Source organism: Drosophila serrata, unplaced genomic scaffold (genome assembly GCF_035046125.1).
Source record: "Drosophila serrata isolate PLE 108 unplaced genomic scaffold, ASM3504612v1 contig_241, whole genome shotgun sequence".
NCBI classification, from domain to species: domain Eukaryota; kingdom Metazoa; phylum Arthropoda; class Insecta; order Diptera; family Drosophilidae; genus Drosophila; species Drosophila serrata.
In genome coordinates, this window is record NW_028257139.1 from 2,536,758 (window position 1) to 2,556,961 (window position 20,204).

The window sequence follows — 20,204 nt, forward strand, 5'->3', positions numbered from 1 at the left end:
TATCTAAATATATCTTATAATATATAAATATATATTTTTATTTAAATCCATATATACATATACATATATATATATATATATATATATATATATATATATATATATATATATATATATATATATATATATATATATATATATATATATATATATATATATATTTGTGGGATTTTAAAGTAATCGTCACTTAAGATAACAAATTATTTGGTTCTGAATAGGGTCAATGTAGCTATTTATATTTAGTATTATCAATCTGAGTCTTTTATAAGATTTATTTTTATACGATATGGTTTATTAATGAATTTTGTATAATAAGAATGTCGATTTAAATTGTTCCGAGTTAGAATGCAGTTTAATATAATTAAATGCTTTATCTATAGTTGATAAGAGAAAGAACATTAAAGCCTTTAACGCCACATATAACTTCAAAGATTTTGTATATTTTCTAACATTGTTCTTGCAATATCCATGATTATTAGGTAATTGGTGATCGTTGCGATATTTCTGGGGATTTCAATCAATATGTAAATTAAAAAATGAATTTAAAATTCTCTTATCTTAATAAAAATTATAAGAGCTCAAATATTTATTTTAATTTATTAGTAATAAATAGTTTTCCTTTAATGTCTTCACCAACTAATTGCATATATATTTTTTGGAAATTTGTCTGTGAAATTTGTATGATATTAAATCAAATTCAGATAATTAGTTCATATTCGTATAATAAGAAAAGTATCTCAAAGAAAACACTATGATAAGTATACTATTTTAATTATATAATATATATGAAATATAATTAATAATGAAATTCGGTTTAATACATTTTAAAACGACTTAAAAGCCATAGGTCTCTCAGAAAAAACCTTGTTAATTTAAATCTCTACAAACAATAAATATTTAGAATAATCCTTTATTGAATACTGTTTTCCATCTACTGCTCCGTCTGCTCGAGATTTTGGAAAGCAAAAGAAAATTTGAGAAAAACGAACTGTTGCTTTCTACTGCTTGGCTCCGATCAAAATTCCAAATATTTCTCAATATTTTTTAGCTGGCGAAAATAGATTTTCATCTTGTTAGGCTTGTTGCTCTTGCTGCTTTCCTCTGGCAAGGCATCTAACATTTATGCGCTATTTTTAGCATCGTATCTGACGGATACCCACACACACACACACACAGCCCGAAAGATGGTGTTGCCGAGAGTAAAAAAATAAATTGAATTTAAATTTAAGAAGGAAAAAAAACGCATAATTTTCCCGAGAATGCAGGGAGAGCACAAAGAAAGGTGGGAAAAGAGCGCCGTGCACACGGATAGCTAATAGCTTTTTCGGGGAAATTCAGAGGGAAATTTTTAAGATGATCGCCGAGGAAAGTTGCGAAAGCGCTTTTGCGCTTATATTTTTTACTGGGAAATTTTGAGACGAGAAAAATTATTCAATGCTGTGTGTGTGGGGTGGTATTGGTGTGAGATTTTCCGAGCGCCAAGTGTGCGTATGTGTGCGTCGCCTTGCGTCGGATCTCGGGGTCGCTTTCTGGGCTAAGCAACTTGGTCATCATCAGTGTTCTCGGGGTTTCGACAGCGTATAGTGTGTTTGAAACGCTAAGGTTGGTCACGCCAGGATTTCTGCTCGCCTGAAAAAATTGCTGCAAAAAAAAATAATATAATTGAAAATCTCGCCATTATTGCTAACAACAAAATTGGTATTTTTAACTATTTTCGAATGGATAAAGCCCCAAAAAAACCAGTTGCTCCAGCAGTGAAAAGTGCAGTGCATTTAACAAATGCATTGATCCCATGAAATTTTCTATTTTGCAATAACCCAAATGATATGGAAATCTTGGATAATTCTCGAAAGAAAAAATAATAATAAAGTGTGCATATATGTATATGTGTTTCCAACAAAAGGAAAAAATTTAAAAAGTGAAAGTAACCATTATAGTTCCAGTGAAAAAATTAAAAATAAATTGAATAATTTAAAACACAAAAGCGAAATGTTCACCAAAAAAAAAGATAAAAGCCCATTTTTAATGGAAAATTTATGATATCTTTTCGGACGTTTAAAAAAATTCGCTTATAAGGAATTTTGTAACTAAATCTGACGATGTATATCTGTGTGTGTGAGTGCGGGGAAATATTTTGCACACACACAGGCAAGAGACCTTGTGTGGGAAAAGCTCCACACCGATGATGGGGACACATATACATATACATACACAAACAAACACACACACACCTATTGCTACGCACAATTTTCCCGAGGAAAATTCTTTAAAATTAACTGCAGACAGACACCTGCCTGTCACGCATACATATCCATTTATTTTTAAATCCAAATGAAACTTAGACGAAAAAGCTTTTCCGTCTAGCTTTCTGTGTGATCTCATAGGGAGAACAAAAAAAAAGAAGAAAGAAAGAAAATGTCGGCATTTATCCTTGAGATTGTTTTCGAGCGCCCAAAGTCTCTAGAGAAAAAGAGATAGAAAGATACTTTGGAAATATTGCGGATTGAGAATTGCCAGATGTAGAGGTAGAGAGCCCAGAGATCTGTATCTATAACAGAGGAAATATGTATATTTGAGAACCACCCACACCGAATTCTTTTTTGAGTTCAGAACAAATATTTTTCAGCCATTTTCGAATGGTTCCGAAGGCCAGGAAAATACGGATTTTAGTTGATATTTTAATGGCCTGAAAACGAATGTTCTTTTGGCAAACATCGGAAAATATATTATGTTTAGGAATGCATTTTAATGGGCAGTGAAAGATGAAATCAATTTGAATGTCATTTCCTCTTTTTTAAAATAAGAGGTCTTTATAAATACAAAAAAAAAAAAAAAAAAAAAACTCAACCTTTTTAATACAATCCAAACAATAATCTTTTTTCTTTAATTAGCTACATATAATTCTATTTCCCCATTAAAAAATCTAGCTTGTCATGGCTATATAGCATTTGGGGAAGATATATATCTTTGCTAAGTATCAAAAGACCTCCAAAAGAGCAGCAACTACAACATAAATGACTTTGTCCCACTTAGAGTGGAGACAGCATACACACAGATACAAAGAACACCACCCACCCACATACACACTCACTCATTGAATGACCCCAAAGAATTGAAAAGTTTTCAAATTGCAATCTCTCTCTCTCTCTGCTATATCTATTTGTGTGTATTTCGAAATAATAATGGGGGAAACTCTAGAATTACATTTAGCACACACAATGTCCAAAAAAGCATAGCTTCTTCTGTGTGCTAGTGCGTGAACTGGATATTTTTCTCACATGCAAAAGCATATAAAGTTTATTTTTAACTCTACAGAATCGTGCAGCAAATAAATATATAGCACACCACCGCCGGATCCGGATTCGAATTCGGATTCGGATTCAGTGAGCGGGGGCGTATTGAAAATGGAAAATGGAAATTACGTGAGATCTTCTAACTGCTTGGCACAAAATGTGTTTACATTTAAATTTTAAAATTTATTGCCCAGATACATGTATACATGTGCATATATGTGCATATATATATAAACAGGCAAACATATAATATAATTAGACGCACTTGATATAGATTATATCGAATGCTCCTGGAGCTTTCCCAAAAACACATTTTCAATTGCATTCCTAAGAATTTAGTTGGAAAGCTAAAAATAGACAAGTGTCAAGAGAAATACTACAAATTGTACATTTTAAAATAGAGACCTGGTTTTTAAAAACTAGCTCTTAATGAAGCGAACTATATTCTTTAGGTTTTAGAGATAAAAGAATGCAGAATTTCGTATAGTATATCGAATTTAAAAAATTACTTTAAATCTTAGTATATGTAAAATGCAATGACTTATTTCAATCCAGAAATATTATTTTAGTTCTAAATCTGTGGAAGATACCAATTTTTAAATAATTTAAAAAGAAAAATAATTCTACAATGTTATTCTTTTTGAGTCCAAATGAATTATTTTTGGTGGCTTCTTTTTATTTACTAAAATTAAAACTAGACTGAAAACTTAAACATACAATTTACTATTCTGTTTTCGCAACTAACCTGTATATATATCCCTCTTTGCCACAGTGCTTTTTTCCAGTTTTCTTCCCTTCTGAGCCAACAACAAAAACACAAACACCATGGACGCCATCAAGAAGAAGATGCAAGCGATGAAGCTTGAGAAGGATAACGCCATTGACAAGGCCGATACCTGCGAGAACCAAGCCAAGGATGCCAACTCCCGCGCCGATAAACTGAACGAGGAGGTGCGCGATCTGGAGAAGAAGTTCGTCCAGGTTGAGGTCGATCTCGTCACCGCCAAGGAGCAGCTGGAGAAGGCCAACACCGAGCTGGAGGAGAAGGAGAAGCTCCTGACCGCCACCGAGTCGGAGGTGGCCACCCTTAACCGCAAGGTGCAGCAGATTGAGGAGGATCTGGAGAAGTCCGAGGAGCGCTCGACCACCGCCCAACAGAAGCTGCTGGAGGCCACCCAGTCGGCTGATGAGAACAACCGCATGTGCAAGGTGCTGGAGAACCGTTCCCAGCAGGATGAGGAGCGCATGGACCAGCTGACCAACCAGCTGAAGGAAGCCCGCATGCTCGCTGAGGATGCTGATACCAAGTCCGACGAGGTCTCCCGCAAGCTGGCCTTCGTTGAAGACGAGTTGGAAGTGGCTGAGGATCGTGTCCGCTCCGGCGAGTCCAAGATCATGGAGCTGGAGGAGGAGCTGAAGGTGGGTCTCAATTATAGTTCTCTGAGAGAAATTGCTCAAAATTCTCTCTCCATTTCTCATCCCATCCCTTCAGGTTGTCGGCAACTCCCTGAAGTCCCTGGAGGTCTCTGAGGAGAAGGCCAACCAGCGCGTTGAGGAGTTCAAGCGCGAGATGAAGACCCTGTCCATCAAGTTGAAGGAGGCCGAGCAGCGCGCCGAGCACGCCGAGAAGCAAGTGAAGCGCCTGCAGAAGGAGGTCGACAGGCTAGAAGGTATGTATCCAGTTCCCACTCACCCATCTCCCGAGGTGGCATCTCTCCAGCAAGAGACGTCGGAGATGATGTCCCCAGGCTGTGATCCGACTCGAGTTGGATCGATGGCTTCAACTAATGCTCGCATTGTATATATCGCCAGAAGGATATTAATATTTTTGTACTTAGTACTATGCTTTCATTAATTGACGATAAACTCATCTCGCTCTCGCCCTTTTAATAATAATAATAATAATAATAATATATCTGTATAAATGAACAACATCAACATGCCTTTTGCAGACCGTCTCTTCCATGAGAAGGAAAAGTACAAAGCAATCTGCGACGATTTGGACCAGACATTTGCCGAACTTACTGGATATTAAAAAAGATCGAAACAAAATACTCCCACAGATCCATATTCTTCCCAAAAAAGAGAACACGAAATTCAGAGCCCGATATCCCTCACAGTTTACTATACTATACATTTCTTTCTCGATCGAAGCTCCCCCCGACAGAGTCAGTGTATTTAGCCCCCTCCTCACAGCCACCACACTCTTCTGTCACCACCCCCCTATTTCTATACACTGTAAATAATTTGTTTAGTCTCGCTTGAATGTGGCCACTCCCACCACAAAAAACACTCAGATACCCGCGCCAGTACACTGTAAAAATAGGCTGAGATCCAGCCAAACCAAGTTGCAACTGTAGTTAATTGTGCTTTCAACACACAGGTGAATTTATCAATGTATATATTGTTTGTATGCCAGATTCTATCCCGTGTTTACTGTGGCATGATCTCTTCTTCACCACCTGTCTTGCCTGCCCGGATATTCTCAGATCAGCACTCTATCTCAATCTGTTCTCTCTCAGTTCTCGAAGATCATACCGTCTGTGTGTCTCTGCCATTAAGTGGTTTTCACCGTGATTTCGCACAGGCCTTGGTTCGAGTGAAACACTCTTTCATATCCACACAACCCACACCGGATTTCTGCAGTGTTTCGGTTGGATAGATCCCGTAGAGACCCCCGTAGATAAATCGAAATGCCAAAAGTACCAAATTCCACGCACAGAATCGCTAACTAACCAACTAGAAAACTTGAAGCTAGGGGTATCACATATCTGGAAAATATTACTCAACAGTTGGGCTTCTTTTTACACAGAATATCCATATTTCTGAAGAGATATTTTTAAGATTTGTGACAAACCTACTTAAAACGCTTACCAGAACAGCGCGCCACTAACCCGAGCTAAGGCTCCAACGAATTCGCACAGTGTAAAGTTTAAGTGTTTTCTGTGTTCAGTTACCAACGTGTTGCTGTGTCCTCAAATATTTCCTATAAAGATCATGCTCTAATATTTCTGTTGTACAATCTCCCCTTCACAGACGAGTTGGGCATCAACAAGGACAGGTACAAGTCTCTGGCCGACGAGATGGACTCCACATTCGCCGAGTTGGCTGGCTATTAAGATGGTCCATTAGTCCCAAAAACAACAACTTTTTCAACAACAACAACAACAACATCAACAACAACGAGCAGCAGCGGAGGAAGAAGAAAGAGATGAAGAAGACGACGAGGAACTCTACTAATTGTAAACGAATATCTCAGAATGATTTGGCCAGCAAGCAAGACCAATGGCTGCCATCAAGATACCAAGAACAACATCCATTGTGTATACAATTCTTTATAAATCTATATAATTTCTTAATAAATAAATAACAACACCAACAAGATCAACAACAGCAACAACAACCAAGCATAGATTGTGTAGAACCAAGGATCGATCCACAAGAAAACTTTTTAGATTTTCTAAAGTATAAAATTAATCCAAAGGAAAACGTAGCAGAATGTAAAGAAAAAAAATACATAAACTCCAAAAATCGAATTTTGTATTTTTAAAGCAAATGTTTAAAAATATTAAGAACCGGAAACAGCGAGGCAATAGAAAGAGAGAGATAGCGAGAAAGCCAGCGAGAGAGACAGCTGTGGAGAACAAAGCCTGCTTAAATTTGAATTTATATACTAAAATTACACACAAAACAAAAAAAGAATACAACCACCAAAAAAAAGTATAAAAGGATTTATAAAAATTTGCTAAAAAAAATTATATGTTTGATGTTTGCTTTTAATGAGAATGCCTAAATATTTGATTTTCTTTGCCCGTCAGCGAGCTTCGAACTCCGAACTTCGGGTTTTCAGCCGGACTTGGCGGTTATGCAAACTTGGTTTTGGTTTTTTTCGATTAATATTTGTTTTTTGGGAAACCCCGAAATAACCGAGATCAGAGGTGCGTCATCACTTGACATCGTCAATGGATCACGATCCGCAAAACGAGGCCTTCGTTGCAACATCGTTAACATCCGCTAATTGTCAAAGCAATGAATAACGAAAGTTCCGTAGCCTTTTGGATGTTGTATGAGGGATCTGTGTGATGGCTCGATGTGGGCAGTTCGCTGCTTGACCATCAATAATCCAGTTAAGGCCGAGTTCGACATGGGGGTCTGAGTCTGTGTCTCTTCCACTCTGTCCTCTCCCGCTGTTGGCCAAATTGATTCACTCGCTCTGGGGGCTTTTCTCATTGATGGATCTTTAATTCTCCATCTGTCCACCGGTCTTTCACTCTGCATAATATTTCTTTCTCCTCTTCACGATGTGGTGTGGTGCTGGTGCCATAAAATAGTTATTAAATCTTTAAGTGGAGTGTTAAATTACACATTAAAAAGCTCAAGTCATCATTTACATAAGCCGCATTATGCTATGATTGCTATCTAATAAGAGTGGGTTTATAAACTTGAAAAGTAAAAGCCATATCAGGCTACAAAATATTGTTTTCGTTTCTATTAAATTCGGATTGCAAATTTTAAGAAGAAAGATTTCAAAGAAAACTGTTAGAAATAGCTCTTCTTTAAGATGTACCTAAAATTTATATTAATATTGGAAACAACTATGTAATTGTTATTTTATTAGTTTATCAATGCTCCATAAATTAATTTTATTTAAACTCACACCTTATTCCTGGGATTACATACATATATGCAAATCGTTTTCTTTCTTACTCACTGAATGCTGTCAAAAGCTACTTTCTTTCAATAGAGTCTGCGGAAAATTTTGGAATGTGTTTTGAGAATGATATTTTCGAACAAGTATCTAAAACCTCTTGAGTAAATAAACATTATTTACTTAAAATTCCGAAAAAATAAGGAGATTGAACTGTCATATGATATTTAATCTAGTTACTATTATTTAATGGCTTTTTTGGCTTCAATTGACACTCCGCAGACCAACATTAATTACCCAAGTCTGGGCCAATTTGATGGAGTCCAAACAGTGTGACAACTAAAGGCGGGTCGGCGTTGACGGGTAACAAAGGCGGCGAGAGAAACACAGATGAAAAGCCCAATGACTTACATTTGTCCAAGAGGCAACCGAAGGAGAAAGTGAAATTTTGCATTTCTCGGCGCGAGCGGCAGCATTGAATAGGTCTGGGCCATTGCCATTGGCGGTGAGTGGGACAGAGAGGCCGGAGCGGATCGGACCGGCTGCAGAGCAGACAGAAAGCCCAGCTTAAGCTCCAGCTCCAGCGTCAGTTCAGCCGCAGACACACTTCAGTCGCTGTTTTCAGCTCGACCTAAGCGAACGAACGCGTCTTTAACCGTACGCAACTAAAACGCACGGGAAACGCACCGAAATCGAAAGTGTTTAGCGCGCGACTTGAATCTCCAAGTGCTTCTCTGGAGGCGGGGGCAATATACCCGTACACATTACGTGTCATCATGCCGCCGGCTAGCAAACAACTCCGGGTCGGAGCCCTTGTTTACCTGGTCTTGGGTCTGGCCTATGGGCCCGGGCTCTTATGCAATGCGAGCGATGGTGAAACTATGCAAAAATACGCCAATGAATCACTCACCGCCACTGCGGAGGCAGATGTCGGTGTTCCAGTATGGTCGCAGTTTCTCGAAGATTACGTCTTGAGGTGGGTACGGTTTGTTAGAAGAAGCTCATGCGAATGGATCTTAATCTTGCCCAAAAATTTTAGCCAAGGCAGCAGTCAGCGAAAGTCCAAAGATCTCCCTTACATGGGCAGCGGAGACATGGGCATGAACGGACCGCTCAATTACCACTCTTCTGCCTACAAGCGTCCTGGCAACAACATTTACATCACTCGACGGATTGGTGAAGCCGTGGAGCTGGAGCCCCATCTGCGGAAGCCCGTAGAAAGCCAGAGTCCCATTATCAATCCCCAGTTTCGACCCATGACCAATCAGATGTTGCATCAACAGCAGCAGCAGCAACACCAACAGATGCAACAACAGCAGATGCAACAGCAGCAGCAACGCCAGCAGCCCGGTTTCCTGGAACAATTATTTGGCTTTGGAGGAAGCACTAGCGGTGGTGCCAATCCCTCCCAGCAACATCAGCGCCCCGTGCAGCAACAACAAGTGCAACAGCTTCCGCAACAACGACCTCAGCAGCAGCAGCAACATCTCCTAGGCGGTGGTGGCAGTCAACCAACCACTTTCAGGGCAGTTTCTGAAAACGATCTATATCTCCTAGGAGCCATCGAAAAGCTGGTGTACAGAGTGGGTAAGAAATCAATACCGAAATATCCACTAAAATCATGAATCCTGAGTAGCTTTGATTGAACTTTAAGTAATTCGAATTAAACAAAAACTATTGCTATTTTTTTTGCAGATTACTTGGAGAGTCGCGTAAGACGATCGGAGCAGCTGATATACTACCTAATGGCCGGAAACAACCAGAAGGAGGTGAAGGATCCCTGCCCGACAAACTTCACCCGCATCAGCGACAACTGCTACTATATCAATAGCCAGCAGCAGGTGAACTGGAAGACGGCAAATTCTGCCTGCAAGGCCCTGAACTCGCACTTGGCCGAGTTCGAAAAGGTCTCGGAGAACGAGGAGATCATGGCCTATTTGCTGAACCAGCCCGCCCATCGGGGTCGCGACTACTGGCTGGGTGGCCTGAACCCGGGACTCCTCTGGATCTGGTCGAACTCAGCCAAGCCGGTGAATCCGAACATGAATCTAACTTCCATAGCGATGACCCAGAAGGGTGAGAACTCAACGGCGTCCAATCTGGTGGACAGCTCGGAACAGGCGGAGGAGGGTGCCGCCGACGATGTGCTAAACAACACAGTGCAGATCGAGGGCAAGGGTCGCTGCCTTCGTTTGAGCTACAATGCCGGGAAGCATAGCTACGTGTACTATGGACAGGAGTGCACATCAAGGCACTACTACATTTGCGAGCACGAGGACAAGACACTGGACAACAAGATCAAGAAGATTAGCCGCGACCTGAAGCTCTTCGAGGAGTGAGGATCCAATCCTCAAGTGATACATCCAGTTAGTAACCTATAGCCATATACTTATCGCATAATTTCGAATGAATTTATTCTTGTGTTACACATTAAATATTTATAAATATTTATACACTTAATATTCGTAAGCTGATAGTGTTCAAAACGGTTTAAGGATACTTTGTTTTTGCATAGCAAAGCTTGGGGGTAATTCTCAACAAAAATTACAAGGAAACAAACATAAGAATAAAAGCGGAACTCTGCGGCTGAGCCGGATCTGTTCCCCTGCCATATAAGCGGAAAGTATTCACAGAGATCTAGAGACACTAGTCTGGATATAGGTAGTCCTGCAGGATGTTCTGGAAGGCAATCTTGATCTTGCCACGGTCGCGTCCGTTTAGCTTCTGGATGTCCGGCAGCAGACTCATCAAGAACATGGCATCCGGATCGGTTTTGCAGTCGCATAGCTCTACGCCGCCACTAACGCCTCCATTTGAAATGGGCGCACTTCCTGCTGAGTTGCTTGCTTCCAATCTCAGCGGCAGCGGGGGCGGCGCAGCCGGGTGGTGGCCACTGTGAACATGGTTGTGGGCATGCCGCTGGCTTAGGTAGCCGCTGCTGGCGTTGGCACTGTTGCTGGGTGCGATAACGGGCGTAGCCACCGCCGCCGCCGAGGAAGGCGTGGGTAGCTCGGCTTCAGACGACGCAGTCGTGGTTGCCACTCCACTGCCGCCTCCACCACCCGCGGTGTGCGTTGTGGTGCTGACCAGATCAACGGGCTTGCTGAACGTGGGACGCACAAAGGAAATGTTCGAATGTGTACCCTGCTGGGAGGCATAGTTGACACCTGCTACGGCTGTTGTAGTAGCCTGCAGTTCCTGGGACCGCGGACGAATTGCTCCACGCATGTCATCCAAATAGGCCCGCATCTGCGGGCGGCCCAACTGCATTCGAGCGGTGTGCGGTTGTGGCTGCGGTTGCTGATGTTGGATATAACGACGCTGGATATCCATGGCTGAAGAAGAACTGGAGGGGGTGGCTGCCATCTTTTGCATATCCTGGTCCTCTTGGTCATCCTCCTCCTGGTCGTGCGGCTCCTGTTCGTAGTCATCTGCAGGCTCCTCGCACTCCGACTTGATGTCGTTGCTGTCTAGTTGATTGCGGTACCGGCTACTCCGATGTTGTTGTTGCTCCTCCTCTATAATGTCCTCAAGCTCGGAGTTGTTGTGCTCCGCCTCGTCGAAGTAATCTAGGTAGTTATCCAGTTGCTGCGCCTGGGGCGACTGATGGGCCGAGGGCGTGGGCTGACCGCTGCTGCTGCTAGCCGGAATGACCACGGACCGCTCCCGCTGCATGCGGTTGGAAAGGCTAGAGAGATGAGCCAGCGCGTCCTGCACCTGGGTATCCAGAGACTTTGGCTGCTGATGCTTTTTCCGCAAATACGGATGCAGGAAGAACATGCGATCAAAGTAGGACCAACAGGGAGGTACCTTCTCCTCGATGTAGTTGGTGTACTCGCGCCGGAAGGAGATGCGCAGATTGGTCCATTTGGCCAGGCTGGCGCCGGGGTTCTTTTCCAGCTTCTGGTCCACTTCGCGCCAGAAGTTCTCTACGTATGGCCGGCAGAAGTAGTACTTGTGGCGCGGATTATAGATGGCCTCGTCGCGCTGGACAATGTCGATCAGCTTAAACACCTCCTCCGTCAGCCAGCGGGATGCACTGCAGCTGGCGTTCGGATTGCTGGACACAAATGGGCTGGTCCCGAAGTCGGTCGTCATTGTGCGTGACTGACAGTGGTTGCACGGCAGTAGTTGTCCAAGATATTTGGCTTCACACGTCCTTTTCAGTGCTCGCCATGACTTTCCCAAAATATTTTTTATAGTTTTCCCAAAGTGTTCTTTTAAGTGCTGTTGGTGGTTCCGGCGCGAACTGAAACAACACCGGAACTAGTTCCAAACATGCAGCTTTCGAGAAGCCTCCGTTTATGCATTTGAAAACATATAAAATTTTAAGATTAAGTTGCTTGACTAGATCGTGTTCATAGTTGGATATCGCTTTCATGTAATATTTTATCTAAAATTTATAATTGTTAAGTTAACTATATCAAATTTTATGAGTATTGTATATATATATATTTTGAAGTATTAATCTTTATTTTAATTACTCTTAAGTCTAATGATCTTAAGGATTTCTTAAACATTGAAACATTGAATAAATAATAATAATTATAATAATTTAATTAATTAATTTTTTTGTTTCAGAACAGGCGCTTATGTAGCGAATTTTCATAATTCAGTATATTCTAGTATATTTATCTGAGTCGCCTGGCATCTTGCATCGCTTCCGAAACGGTCACACTACTCACCCAACATCACAACTCCGGATTTTCTGTGTGTTTTTCCAGAATTTCCCAAGATTGCAAGTTTAATTATTCGGTTTTTCGCCGAAAATAGCGTACAACTGCATGCGGGTGAACCAATCACCAAATGTAAGTATAAAAAGGTGTCGAAAGCCGAGGCGGCTGTAGGAAAACATGACCATGGCGAAAGAAAGCTTGCAGCACGGAAGGGCAGCCACAATGTGGCACACATTCGCACACAAACAATAACAGATTGCGCTCGCTCGTCGGGGGAAAACATAACAAAAAAATGGTGGCAAAGTTGCGTTTTAGTTCTCCAACCTCATTGTCTGATGTTACCGGTTTGCTACCCAAGGATTATTCCATGCTGGCCTCACCAAGGAGGACGTGACTGGCAACTGAAGTCGCCTCATTCGCAACACGCATGCACCACCCTGGTGCACAGTGCTGGCGGACTCATTAATTGTCACAGACATCGTTTATATATCCACTTTTCGGCTTCCTATCAACTTTCAGCTTTTATGAACCTGGGAAACCGTGCAAAACTTTTTTGGCGCGCTGATAAAAATGTTTGCTTTTCCAGACATTGTGAGGAAACCGGATTGCAGCCTAGCAGTCGGTGTTTAATGCCACAGCCACAGGCATGGCGGTCAAGGTGCAATTTGAGATTGGCCACACGTCGAGGCTGCGCAGCAAGAAGACACCGCATCCGCTGTCCTTTACCCACGACTGGGAAATATACGTGAAAGGCGTCAACCAATCGGACATTAGCAATTTTGTGGACAAGGTGGTCTTTTTGCTGCATGAATCATTTCCTAAGCCCAAGCGCGGTAAGTGTCCGTTCAGCTAGTCATCCCCTCGTTCGCTCTTTATCCTCCGTTACTGTTTTTTAATTTCAGTGGTTAAGGAACCACCGTATGCCATACAAGAGTCGGGGTATGCCAGCTTTTTGCTGCCAGTGGAAATTTTTTTCCGCAACAGAGACGAACCGAAGCGCATCATGTACCAGTACGACCTCATACTGCAGTCCACCGGTCCGCCCCAGCACCACGTACAGGTAAAGACCCATATTTTCGAAGCCCCGTCAGAGGAGTTTCGCGCCAAATTGATGCGCGGCGGCGGAGTTCCTGTTTTTGGGGCTAACATTGGTGCCAGCAGCATCAGCCGAACGCTATCGCCCAGCGTTGGAAGCGCTGGTGAGACTCCAAACAACGAGGTAGGCGTAGTAAAGGCAAAGGGTGGTGCCAGCACCATCTCTATAAACGTGGATCAGGGAGCGGTCAAGAAGCACAAGTCGCGCCCTGAGGATCCCGGCAAGAGCAACGCATTTTCAGCCCTCTTTGGCCCACCTATTACAAAGGGCGGTACTGCCGGGAATAGTCAGTCCTTGGCGCCCGCTTCCAAACACTCTCCGGAAGCTAAGAGTGTTTCGGTTAGCAGCAAGAGCGGCTCCCACGATGCCAAGGAAAAGTCTAGCAAGGAACGCGATAAGTCAAGCAGCGGAGACAAGTCCCGGGAAAAGGACAAGAAGGATCGTCACGGACGTGACAAGGACCGGAAATCGAGCAAGTCCGGCGAAGGCAAACACGAGCGGGAGAAAGATAAGTCGAAGAAGGATAAGACTCGCGATAAGGATCGGGAACGTGAGCAAAGTTCAGGCAGCACAACTGGAGCCCTTGCGGCGGTAACCACTAGTCTTCCCGCGGTAGCTGCAGCTAGTGGTATGGTAAAGAGTACGGCCAGTCCCAAACCGGGAAAGCCGGCCGAGATGAGTGCACCCAGCCCTAAGAAGGGAGAACAGTCTACAGCGGGAGCGACACCCACTTCGCGGTCCAAGGAACGCGACGAGCACAAGTCAAGTAAAACGGAGTCCAAGGACAAAGAGCGGAGCTCCAGTAAGAAGTCAAAGAAAGATAAAAAGGATAAGGACAAGGAGCGCGATCGAGAGAAGCAACGCGATGAGCACAAAGACAAGCGACTGCCCAAGGAGGAGCGCGCAGGTCAGAGTGACAGTCCGGTCGTAGGAATCCCACAACAACAGTCCCAAGCAGCCGCTACGGGAAAGGCCACCCCCACTTCCGTGGGCAGTAATAGCAGCAGCAGCATGGCATCCACCACCGGGAAACATAAAGAGGAGACCATTGGTAAGCATGGCGAAAAGACTGCAGATACCAAGACGACAGACAAGGGCACGAGCAATGGCAGTGCGACAGCAGACACCAAGAAGTCCCATAAGCACAAGAAAAAGGACAAAAGTAAGGACAAGGACAAAGAGCGCAACGATCGCGACAAGGACAAAGAGAAGGAACGCGATAAGGAGAAACCAAAGGAGAGGGAGAAAGATAAGCAGCCAACGACCGCATCATCAGAGAAGCCATCAGCGGCCGAGCCATCGCCTAAAACAGAGGGAACCAGTCCGGCCACCGAGGGAGGAGTCTCCGACAAGACTGCATCCAGTGCCAATTCAAGCAGCAGCAGCAAAAAGGACAAGCACAAGAAGTCAAAGGAGAAGTCCTCTGGCAAGGATGAAAAACGTCAACGGGAGGTGGGCGACAAGCTACCGGAACCCAAGAACGCCGGGAAGCAGGGGCAGCAGGCACATCCGCTGCCTGCCCAGCAGAACAAGGCTCCCAGAAACCTGGATCTCAGCGATGTGGACTCTGCTCAGTCAGCGCCGGATTTGGCTGCGACCAGCGCTTTAACTGCGTCGTCAGGAACTGCAGGTACACTGCAGCACTCGGACAGCTCCAACAGCAGCTTTCCAGACCTACCCGCTAAGGGAAGCAATCAAGTGAAGCCAGCAAAGGGGAGTTCCGGCTCCGGAAAGGAGGGAAAGCCGACTGGAAAGGAGCACAAGGCCAAGTCCAAGCAGAGTGACAAAAGCGCTGACAAGACGGAAAAGGCCAATAAAACGCCGGACGCCAAGTCTGAAAAGTCCGAGAAGCCTGACAAAGAAGAGAAGAAACGCGTTCGGAGGAGCTCGCAAAATAGCAATAGCGGCAGTGGCGGTGGTGGTGGAGGTGGTGCCGGTGGTTTTATCGAACCCCCTGTAAAGGCATCAAAGAAGGAGCAGAGCAAGACGCCGCGGGAAAAGTCAAAATCGCCGTCGCTACGCCCTTCCAGGGACACAAACTCCGCGGGAGGTACAACCAATACAGGATTAGGTCTTCTGCCACCGCCGCCATCATCTTCGCCAAGTAACAATCACATCGGCGGAACAAATGCAGCCAGCTTAAGCAACAACAATAACAATAACACAAACAGCAATAACACTCATTCGCCGGCTGACTTAACCGCGGCCGGACAACTGCAGTTGCCAACGGAGTATTTGAGTGAACTGCAGGAACTGCATCACAAGATAATGACCCTGCAGGACAACGAGGAGCTGCAGCACGTGGTAGAGATGATAGCGGCCACAGGTTGCTATGAGATCACGCACAAAACGTTCGACTTTGACCTGTGCAAACTAGATCGGGTCACCGTGCAACGGCTCCAGGAGTTTCTGGCCACCTCGGTGTCGTGACACACCCTGGCCACCACGACTGCCACTGGCCCGGCGGCTCTCTACGGCTAGATGATGCACACATATACACACAAAACACAAAAATCCCTCATGCACATAACCAAATCATTAAGCTTAGTGTTAAAGTTGTAAACCAAAAGCGATATAACCATAACCAGGCTTGAGATAAGAGCCCGAATTCCTCCGCCTCTCCCACTAGATCCTAAGTTGTTTTGTTGACCCAAAGGGTTGAGCAAAATACGCAAAATTGACCTTCAGTTTTTGAGACTCATTTGATTTAAGATCACATTTAGACATATGCGTTTTGGTTTCCTATTCGTTTGTAATTTTATTTGTTTTACTTTACACAACAAACTTTTTTTCCACACTAGATGCTTCATTTTTATATAAATACGCTATTTAATTTATTGAGTATCTTTTTGCGAATAAATTACTCCTTTTGTACGATATTTACGTATTTACTTATCTTTTGTTTTCATTTTGAATTATCTCAATATCGCTCAGTATAACAAATTTGTCTCAAGTAATATATAGTTAACCATCTAAGAAACATCTTATAACCAAATTTGACATTTTTGTGAACGAACCGTGGTCTGGCTTAATTTAAATATAAGTAATGAAACCAGGGAAGTCACTCCAGAGTACAGCAGTGTGGAGCGAGTCTGAAAAGCTCGCATCAGCCTTGAAATGTATAAGATATTTAAGGTATAAACCAAAGGAAGAATATATAGTTTGCTAAGCCGATTGGTTGGTTGCATATTGTATATACGCGATTACGAATTTACGCAAGCAGTTAATTTTAACCCATATCCCACTTCCCGCACCTCTATATGCGTATATACTTATAGTAAACTCCAAACGAAAAACTTACTTGCCACAAAAAAGAATACAATATTATTATATCCACAATAAGTGCTAAGAAATTGGAATGACCATTTCTTATATTTTATTCATATTACACACAAATGGTATTTTTAATGAAACAATACTACAATCGTTGATTAAAGGAACCTACATATATTACAAACTGAGGCAGATCTTTGAACTTAAGAGAGGCAATAATAGTTTTGAGAGCTACAACGACAACACATACAATTAGAGCAAAGAACTTATAATAAGAAAATTAGTAACACCATACAAATTTTTCCCACGCAGTACCTGTTATACATCTTGTTATTTTAAGGTCTTTGCTTGGAGGTTGTGCAAAATACTATTCGAGTTGATGATTGCTTAGCAGATCTCTGGTTTGGACTAGATATTTTGTGCGCGCGGACTAGTCGCGACAATAGCAATACTTTCGTAATTCCGGATCCCGATCGTATATGCACCGGGCCTGGTTGCCATACTTGTTGACTCTGGATATGTCCGTCAGTTTTGTTGTGGCACTGAATGTGTGCAAGCTGTAACTGACACTTGCCTCGAACAGCCCCTCGCCGGGCTCCGTGACGAGCTGCAGCTGGTACATTTCATCACGAACCAGCGTCTGGCCCGTCATATCCGCCAGAAAGCCGTCCCGGTCGCTGTTCGTTTTAAACTGCAGCAACTCCTTATGTGGCTGCAGGCGTAGTGCCCAATTCACACGGAGTACCTGAGGAAAGAAACAGCAGAGCACAATCGTAAAAATAAATAAAATACTTGCGGAGAGAAGTTCGATGTGAACAAAGCTACCTTCAGAGACGCACAGAGCTGACGTTGCTCTACTGTGGCCGTATTGATGGCATCTACAATGCTCTGGGCGGCCTTGAGAATGATCCCCATGTGCTGGGTGTCATTTAGCTGCAGCGGCAACCAGTTAAGGCAGGCGCACCAATGAGGCTCTATGTAGGCATCGGCACATGATCGATTGCTTGAAATGGGGTCAAGAAGCGACATGGAGCGTCCCCGAGCCAGCTCCGAGATGTGTATCTCTGGTTGTCGTTGCTCAAGCTCTGCTCTAATGCCGTTGCCATCACCCAACTGATCATCATCACTGCTGGCGGTTTGCAACTCTATAGAGTGGGAACAAATGAGACAGTTGAAGAGCTCCTACATTTTCTTTCTTACTTATAATGTGCTGCAGTGTGGCGTGTATATCAAATGGCGTTGTAAGGTGTTCCTCATTGGCCAGGAAATTCTTGTACTCCTGCGGAAATCTTTTCTTAAACGTCTCGGGAAATGCAAAACTGAAGAAAGGCAATCGCTCCTCCTGCTTGCCCTGCAATGTGGCTCGAACCTCAGCAAAGCGATTACCGTGATCGGCCATCATGATCAAAATGGTGTCGTCGAGTAGCGATCGCTCCTTGAGCGCCACCAGCCAGTCGTGAACATCATCATCGGCAGCACCTATCAGGTTAATAGAGTCGTGAGAGAGCCCACCATGGAAGCTGAAGACAAAGCGCGGCGCATCCCGATACTTCAACATGAACTGCCAAAGGAAAATAATTAATTAAATAATGAAGGAACTCAGAGAAATCTCCCAAACAACCTACATTTTTGGTGTACTCCAGCATGGTGACATGGTCCGGCTGATGGCCAATGCAGTTGGGTTGACTCTCAGTGGCCATATGCTCCGCCTGTACATAGTAGGTCCGCAAGTAATGGTCTACAGGCTGACTCTCGAAGCCGGTCATGCGATAGGTGAAAGTGCCAACATTGGGTAGGTCTTCGTTGAACGAGGTCATGTAGCCTAGGCGGGCAAAGTCCTGCCATATCATGGGATAGGAGTCCACGCTGCCAGCTCCAGAAAACCGCTTTCTCGTCTCCGGCAGCTCCAGTTCGGTGTAGCCCGTTAGCAGCGGCACTAAAGCCTGCGGTGTACCATCACCCACAATATTGTAGCCCTTAAGGACAGTGGCACCCAATTGCTGCGTAAGATATTCGTACGTCCGCGGTAGCTTCCGGATGAAGGCGTTCCGGCTTAGCGAATCAAAGCCAAACATAAGGACGTTGTAGAAGGACGCTGTAGGCACTTCCTGTTGCATTTGCTGCTGAGCCTGGGCGACAGCTTCGGGAGGGAGAACGGCCAGATTCGGTGAGAAATTCGTGGACGAGGGACGAGGTACTGCGTCACGAATGCCATGGGCCATGCCAAACCAACTGAGAGTGGGAATTACATATTTTTTTTTGTTATAAATTCATATACATGAAAATATTACCTCTCGCCGCTGCTCGAGCGGCAGGCCACCTTTACAAAGTCACTGGCCTGCAGGACATAGGGCTCCTTCAAGCGCAGTGTTCTCCCGAAGCGTACCTTGTAGTCAGACTTGCGAATAATATCCGTGTAAGAGCAGGTAACATCCTCGTGACTGGCCGCAATCTCCGGGCGCACAAAGCATATGGATTTCTGTCGAAATAAGGGATGTGAGTAATATGATTACCAGCGTTCCTCATCTCTCATTCTGCCCACCTCGCACATCACCCAATCCAGGCCTTCGCCACAGTTTATACGCTCCACAGGCTTGTAGAACCTCATGATGTCCGGATTGTCCAGGGGTAGATGTGGATGCCGGCACTGACCCTGATTCATCACCGACCGTATGGATCGCTCGATTATGTCTCTTTATCATTATTAAATGGGCAAACAGAAAAGAAAGCTTATCAATATCCAAGCACATTTACGATACAAACCTACATACATACATTTTAACATTTTTATCCACATCCTGCTCGTCGTTCATCACGTAGAAGGTAACCATCAAACCGACCACAAAGCATCCTAATCCGATTTTCTGCACTGTTCCTCGACGCAGAACCCTCATTTTAAATAATTTATAAGCAATCAGGAAAAGTTTGCAGAAAACCTGTGACTGCACGCGCTTCGGATTAACTCTGTAATCCTTGCACATTTACTATTTGGCCAATTACGAGGATGCCGCCGCTCTGCGCTGTCTAAAGCCGAGTTGCGTCTACTAATTAAAGTTTATTGTTTATACCGCACATCATAAACTATAAATTAAACAAATCAAGCGACCTAACCGCTCAGCTGGCGGTAGAACTCCAGTCGATGTTTTTATCGATACTATCGATAAAAATATTTTCCCCTGCCATTTGAATTTTCGTAACTGCAGTCCATAATTGTAAGG

The 20,204-nt window shown here is 43.8% G+C and overlaps 5 protein-coding genes across 7 annotated transcripts; 3 read left to right on the forward strand and 2 right to left on the reverse strand.

The window, feature by feature from the left end:
- Positions 1 to 1,555: 1,555 nt before the first annotated feature.
- On the forward strand, positions 1,556 to 6,690 carry Tm2 (tropomyosin 2). 2 transcript variants are annotated; one of them, XR_002319916.2, is made up of 5 exons: positions 1,556 to 1,602; positions 4,066 to 4,712; positions 4,786 to 4,963; positions 5,246 to 5,676; positions 6,330 to 6,690. XR_002319916.2 is itself a non-coding variant. In XM_020958036.2 (4 exons), exons 2-4 carry the CDS (start codon positions 4,119 to 4,121, stop codon positions 6,410 to 6,412), a joined length of 855 nt encoding a protein of 284 aa, XP_020813695.1. In that variant the 5' UTR covers positions 1,556 to 1,602; positions 4,066 to 4,118; the 3' UTR covers positions 6,413 to 6,690. The 2 variants fall into 2 exon arrangements, 1 of the variants encoding a protein (XP_020813695.1); XM_020958036.2 differs by lacking the exon at positions 5,246 to 5,676.
- A 1,248-nt stretch (positions 6,691 to 7,938) lies between these two features.
- LOC110188593 (uncharacterized) lies at positions 7,939 to 10,401 on the forward strand. Its single transcript, XM_020958356.2, has 3 exons — positions 7,939 to 8,917; positions 8,981 to 9,528; positions 9,637 to 10,401. The coding sequence occupies exons 1-3, from the start codon at positions 8,718 to 8,720 to the stop codon at positions 10,278 to 10,280; spliced, it is 1,392 nt and encodes a 463-aa protein (XP_020814015.1). The 5' UTR covers positions 7,939 to 8,717; the 3' UTR covers positions 10,281 to 10,401.
- On the reverse strand, positions 10,339 to 12,203 carry LOC110188390 (uncharacterized). Its single transcript, XM_020958111.2, has one exon. It carries the CDS (start codon positions 12,037 to 12,039, stop codon positions 10,588 to 10,590), a length of 1,452 nt encoding a protein of 483 aa, XP_020813770.1. The 5' UTR covers positions 12,040 to 12,203; the 3' UTR covers positions 10,339 to 10,587.
- Positions 12,204 to 12,578: 375 nt separating this feature from the next.
- On the forward strand, positions 12,579 to 17,170 carry ear (ENL/AF9-related super elongation complex transcription factor). Of its 2 annotated transcripts, none has more exons than XM_020957905.2 (3): positions 12,579 to 12,749; positions 13,204 to 13,450; positions 13,520 to 17,170. In XM_020957905.2, the coding sequence occupies exons 2-3, from the start codon at positions 13,264 to 13,266 to the stop codon at positions 16,141 to 16,143; spliced, it is 2,811 nt and encodes a 936-aa protein (XP_020813564.2). In that variant the 5' UTR covers positions 12,579 to 12,749; positions 13,204 to 13,263; the 3' UTR covers positions 16,144 to 17,170. The 2 variants fall into 2 exon arrangements, with proteins under 2 accessions (XP_020813564.2, XP_020813565.2); XM_020957906.2 differs by having other exon boundaries at positions 12,608 to 12,749; positions 13,137 to 13,450.
- LOC110188243 (uncharacterized) lies at positions 17,041 to 20,202 on the reverse strand. The gene is made up of 7 exons (XM_020957907.2): positions 19,762 to 20,202; positions 19,529 to 19,679; positions 19,278 to 19,465; positions 18,612 to 19,218; positions 18,187 to 18,547; positions 17,812 to 18,131; positions 17,041 to 17,731 (listed from the first exon to the last, which is right to left on the reverse strand). The coding sequence occupies exons 1-7, from the start codon at positions 19,965 to 19,967 to the stop codon at positions 17,417 to 17,419; spliced, it is 2,148 nt and encodes a 715-aa protein (XP_020813566.2). The 5' UTR covers positions 19,968 to 20,202; the 3' UTR covers positions 17,041 to 17,416.
- Between the last annotated feature and the right edge of the window lie 2 nt (positions 20,203 to 20,204).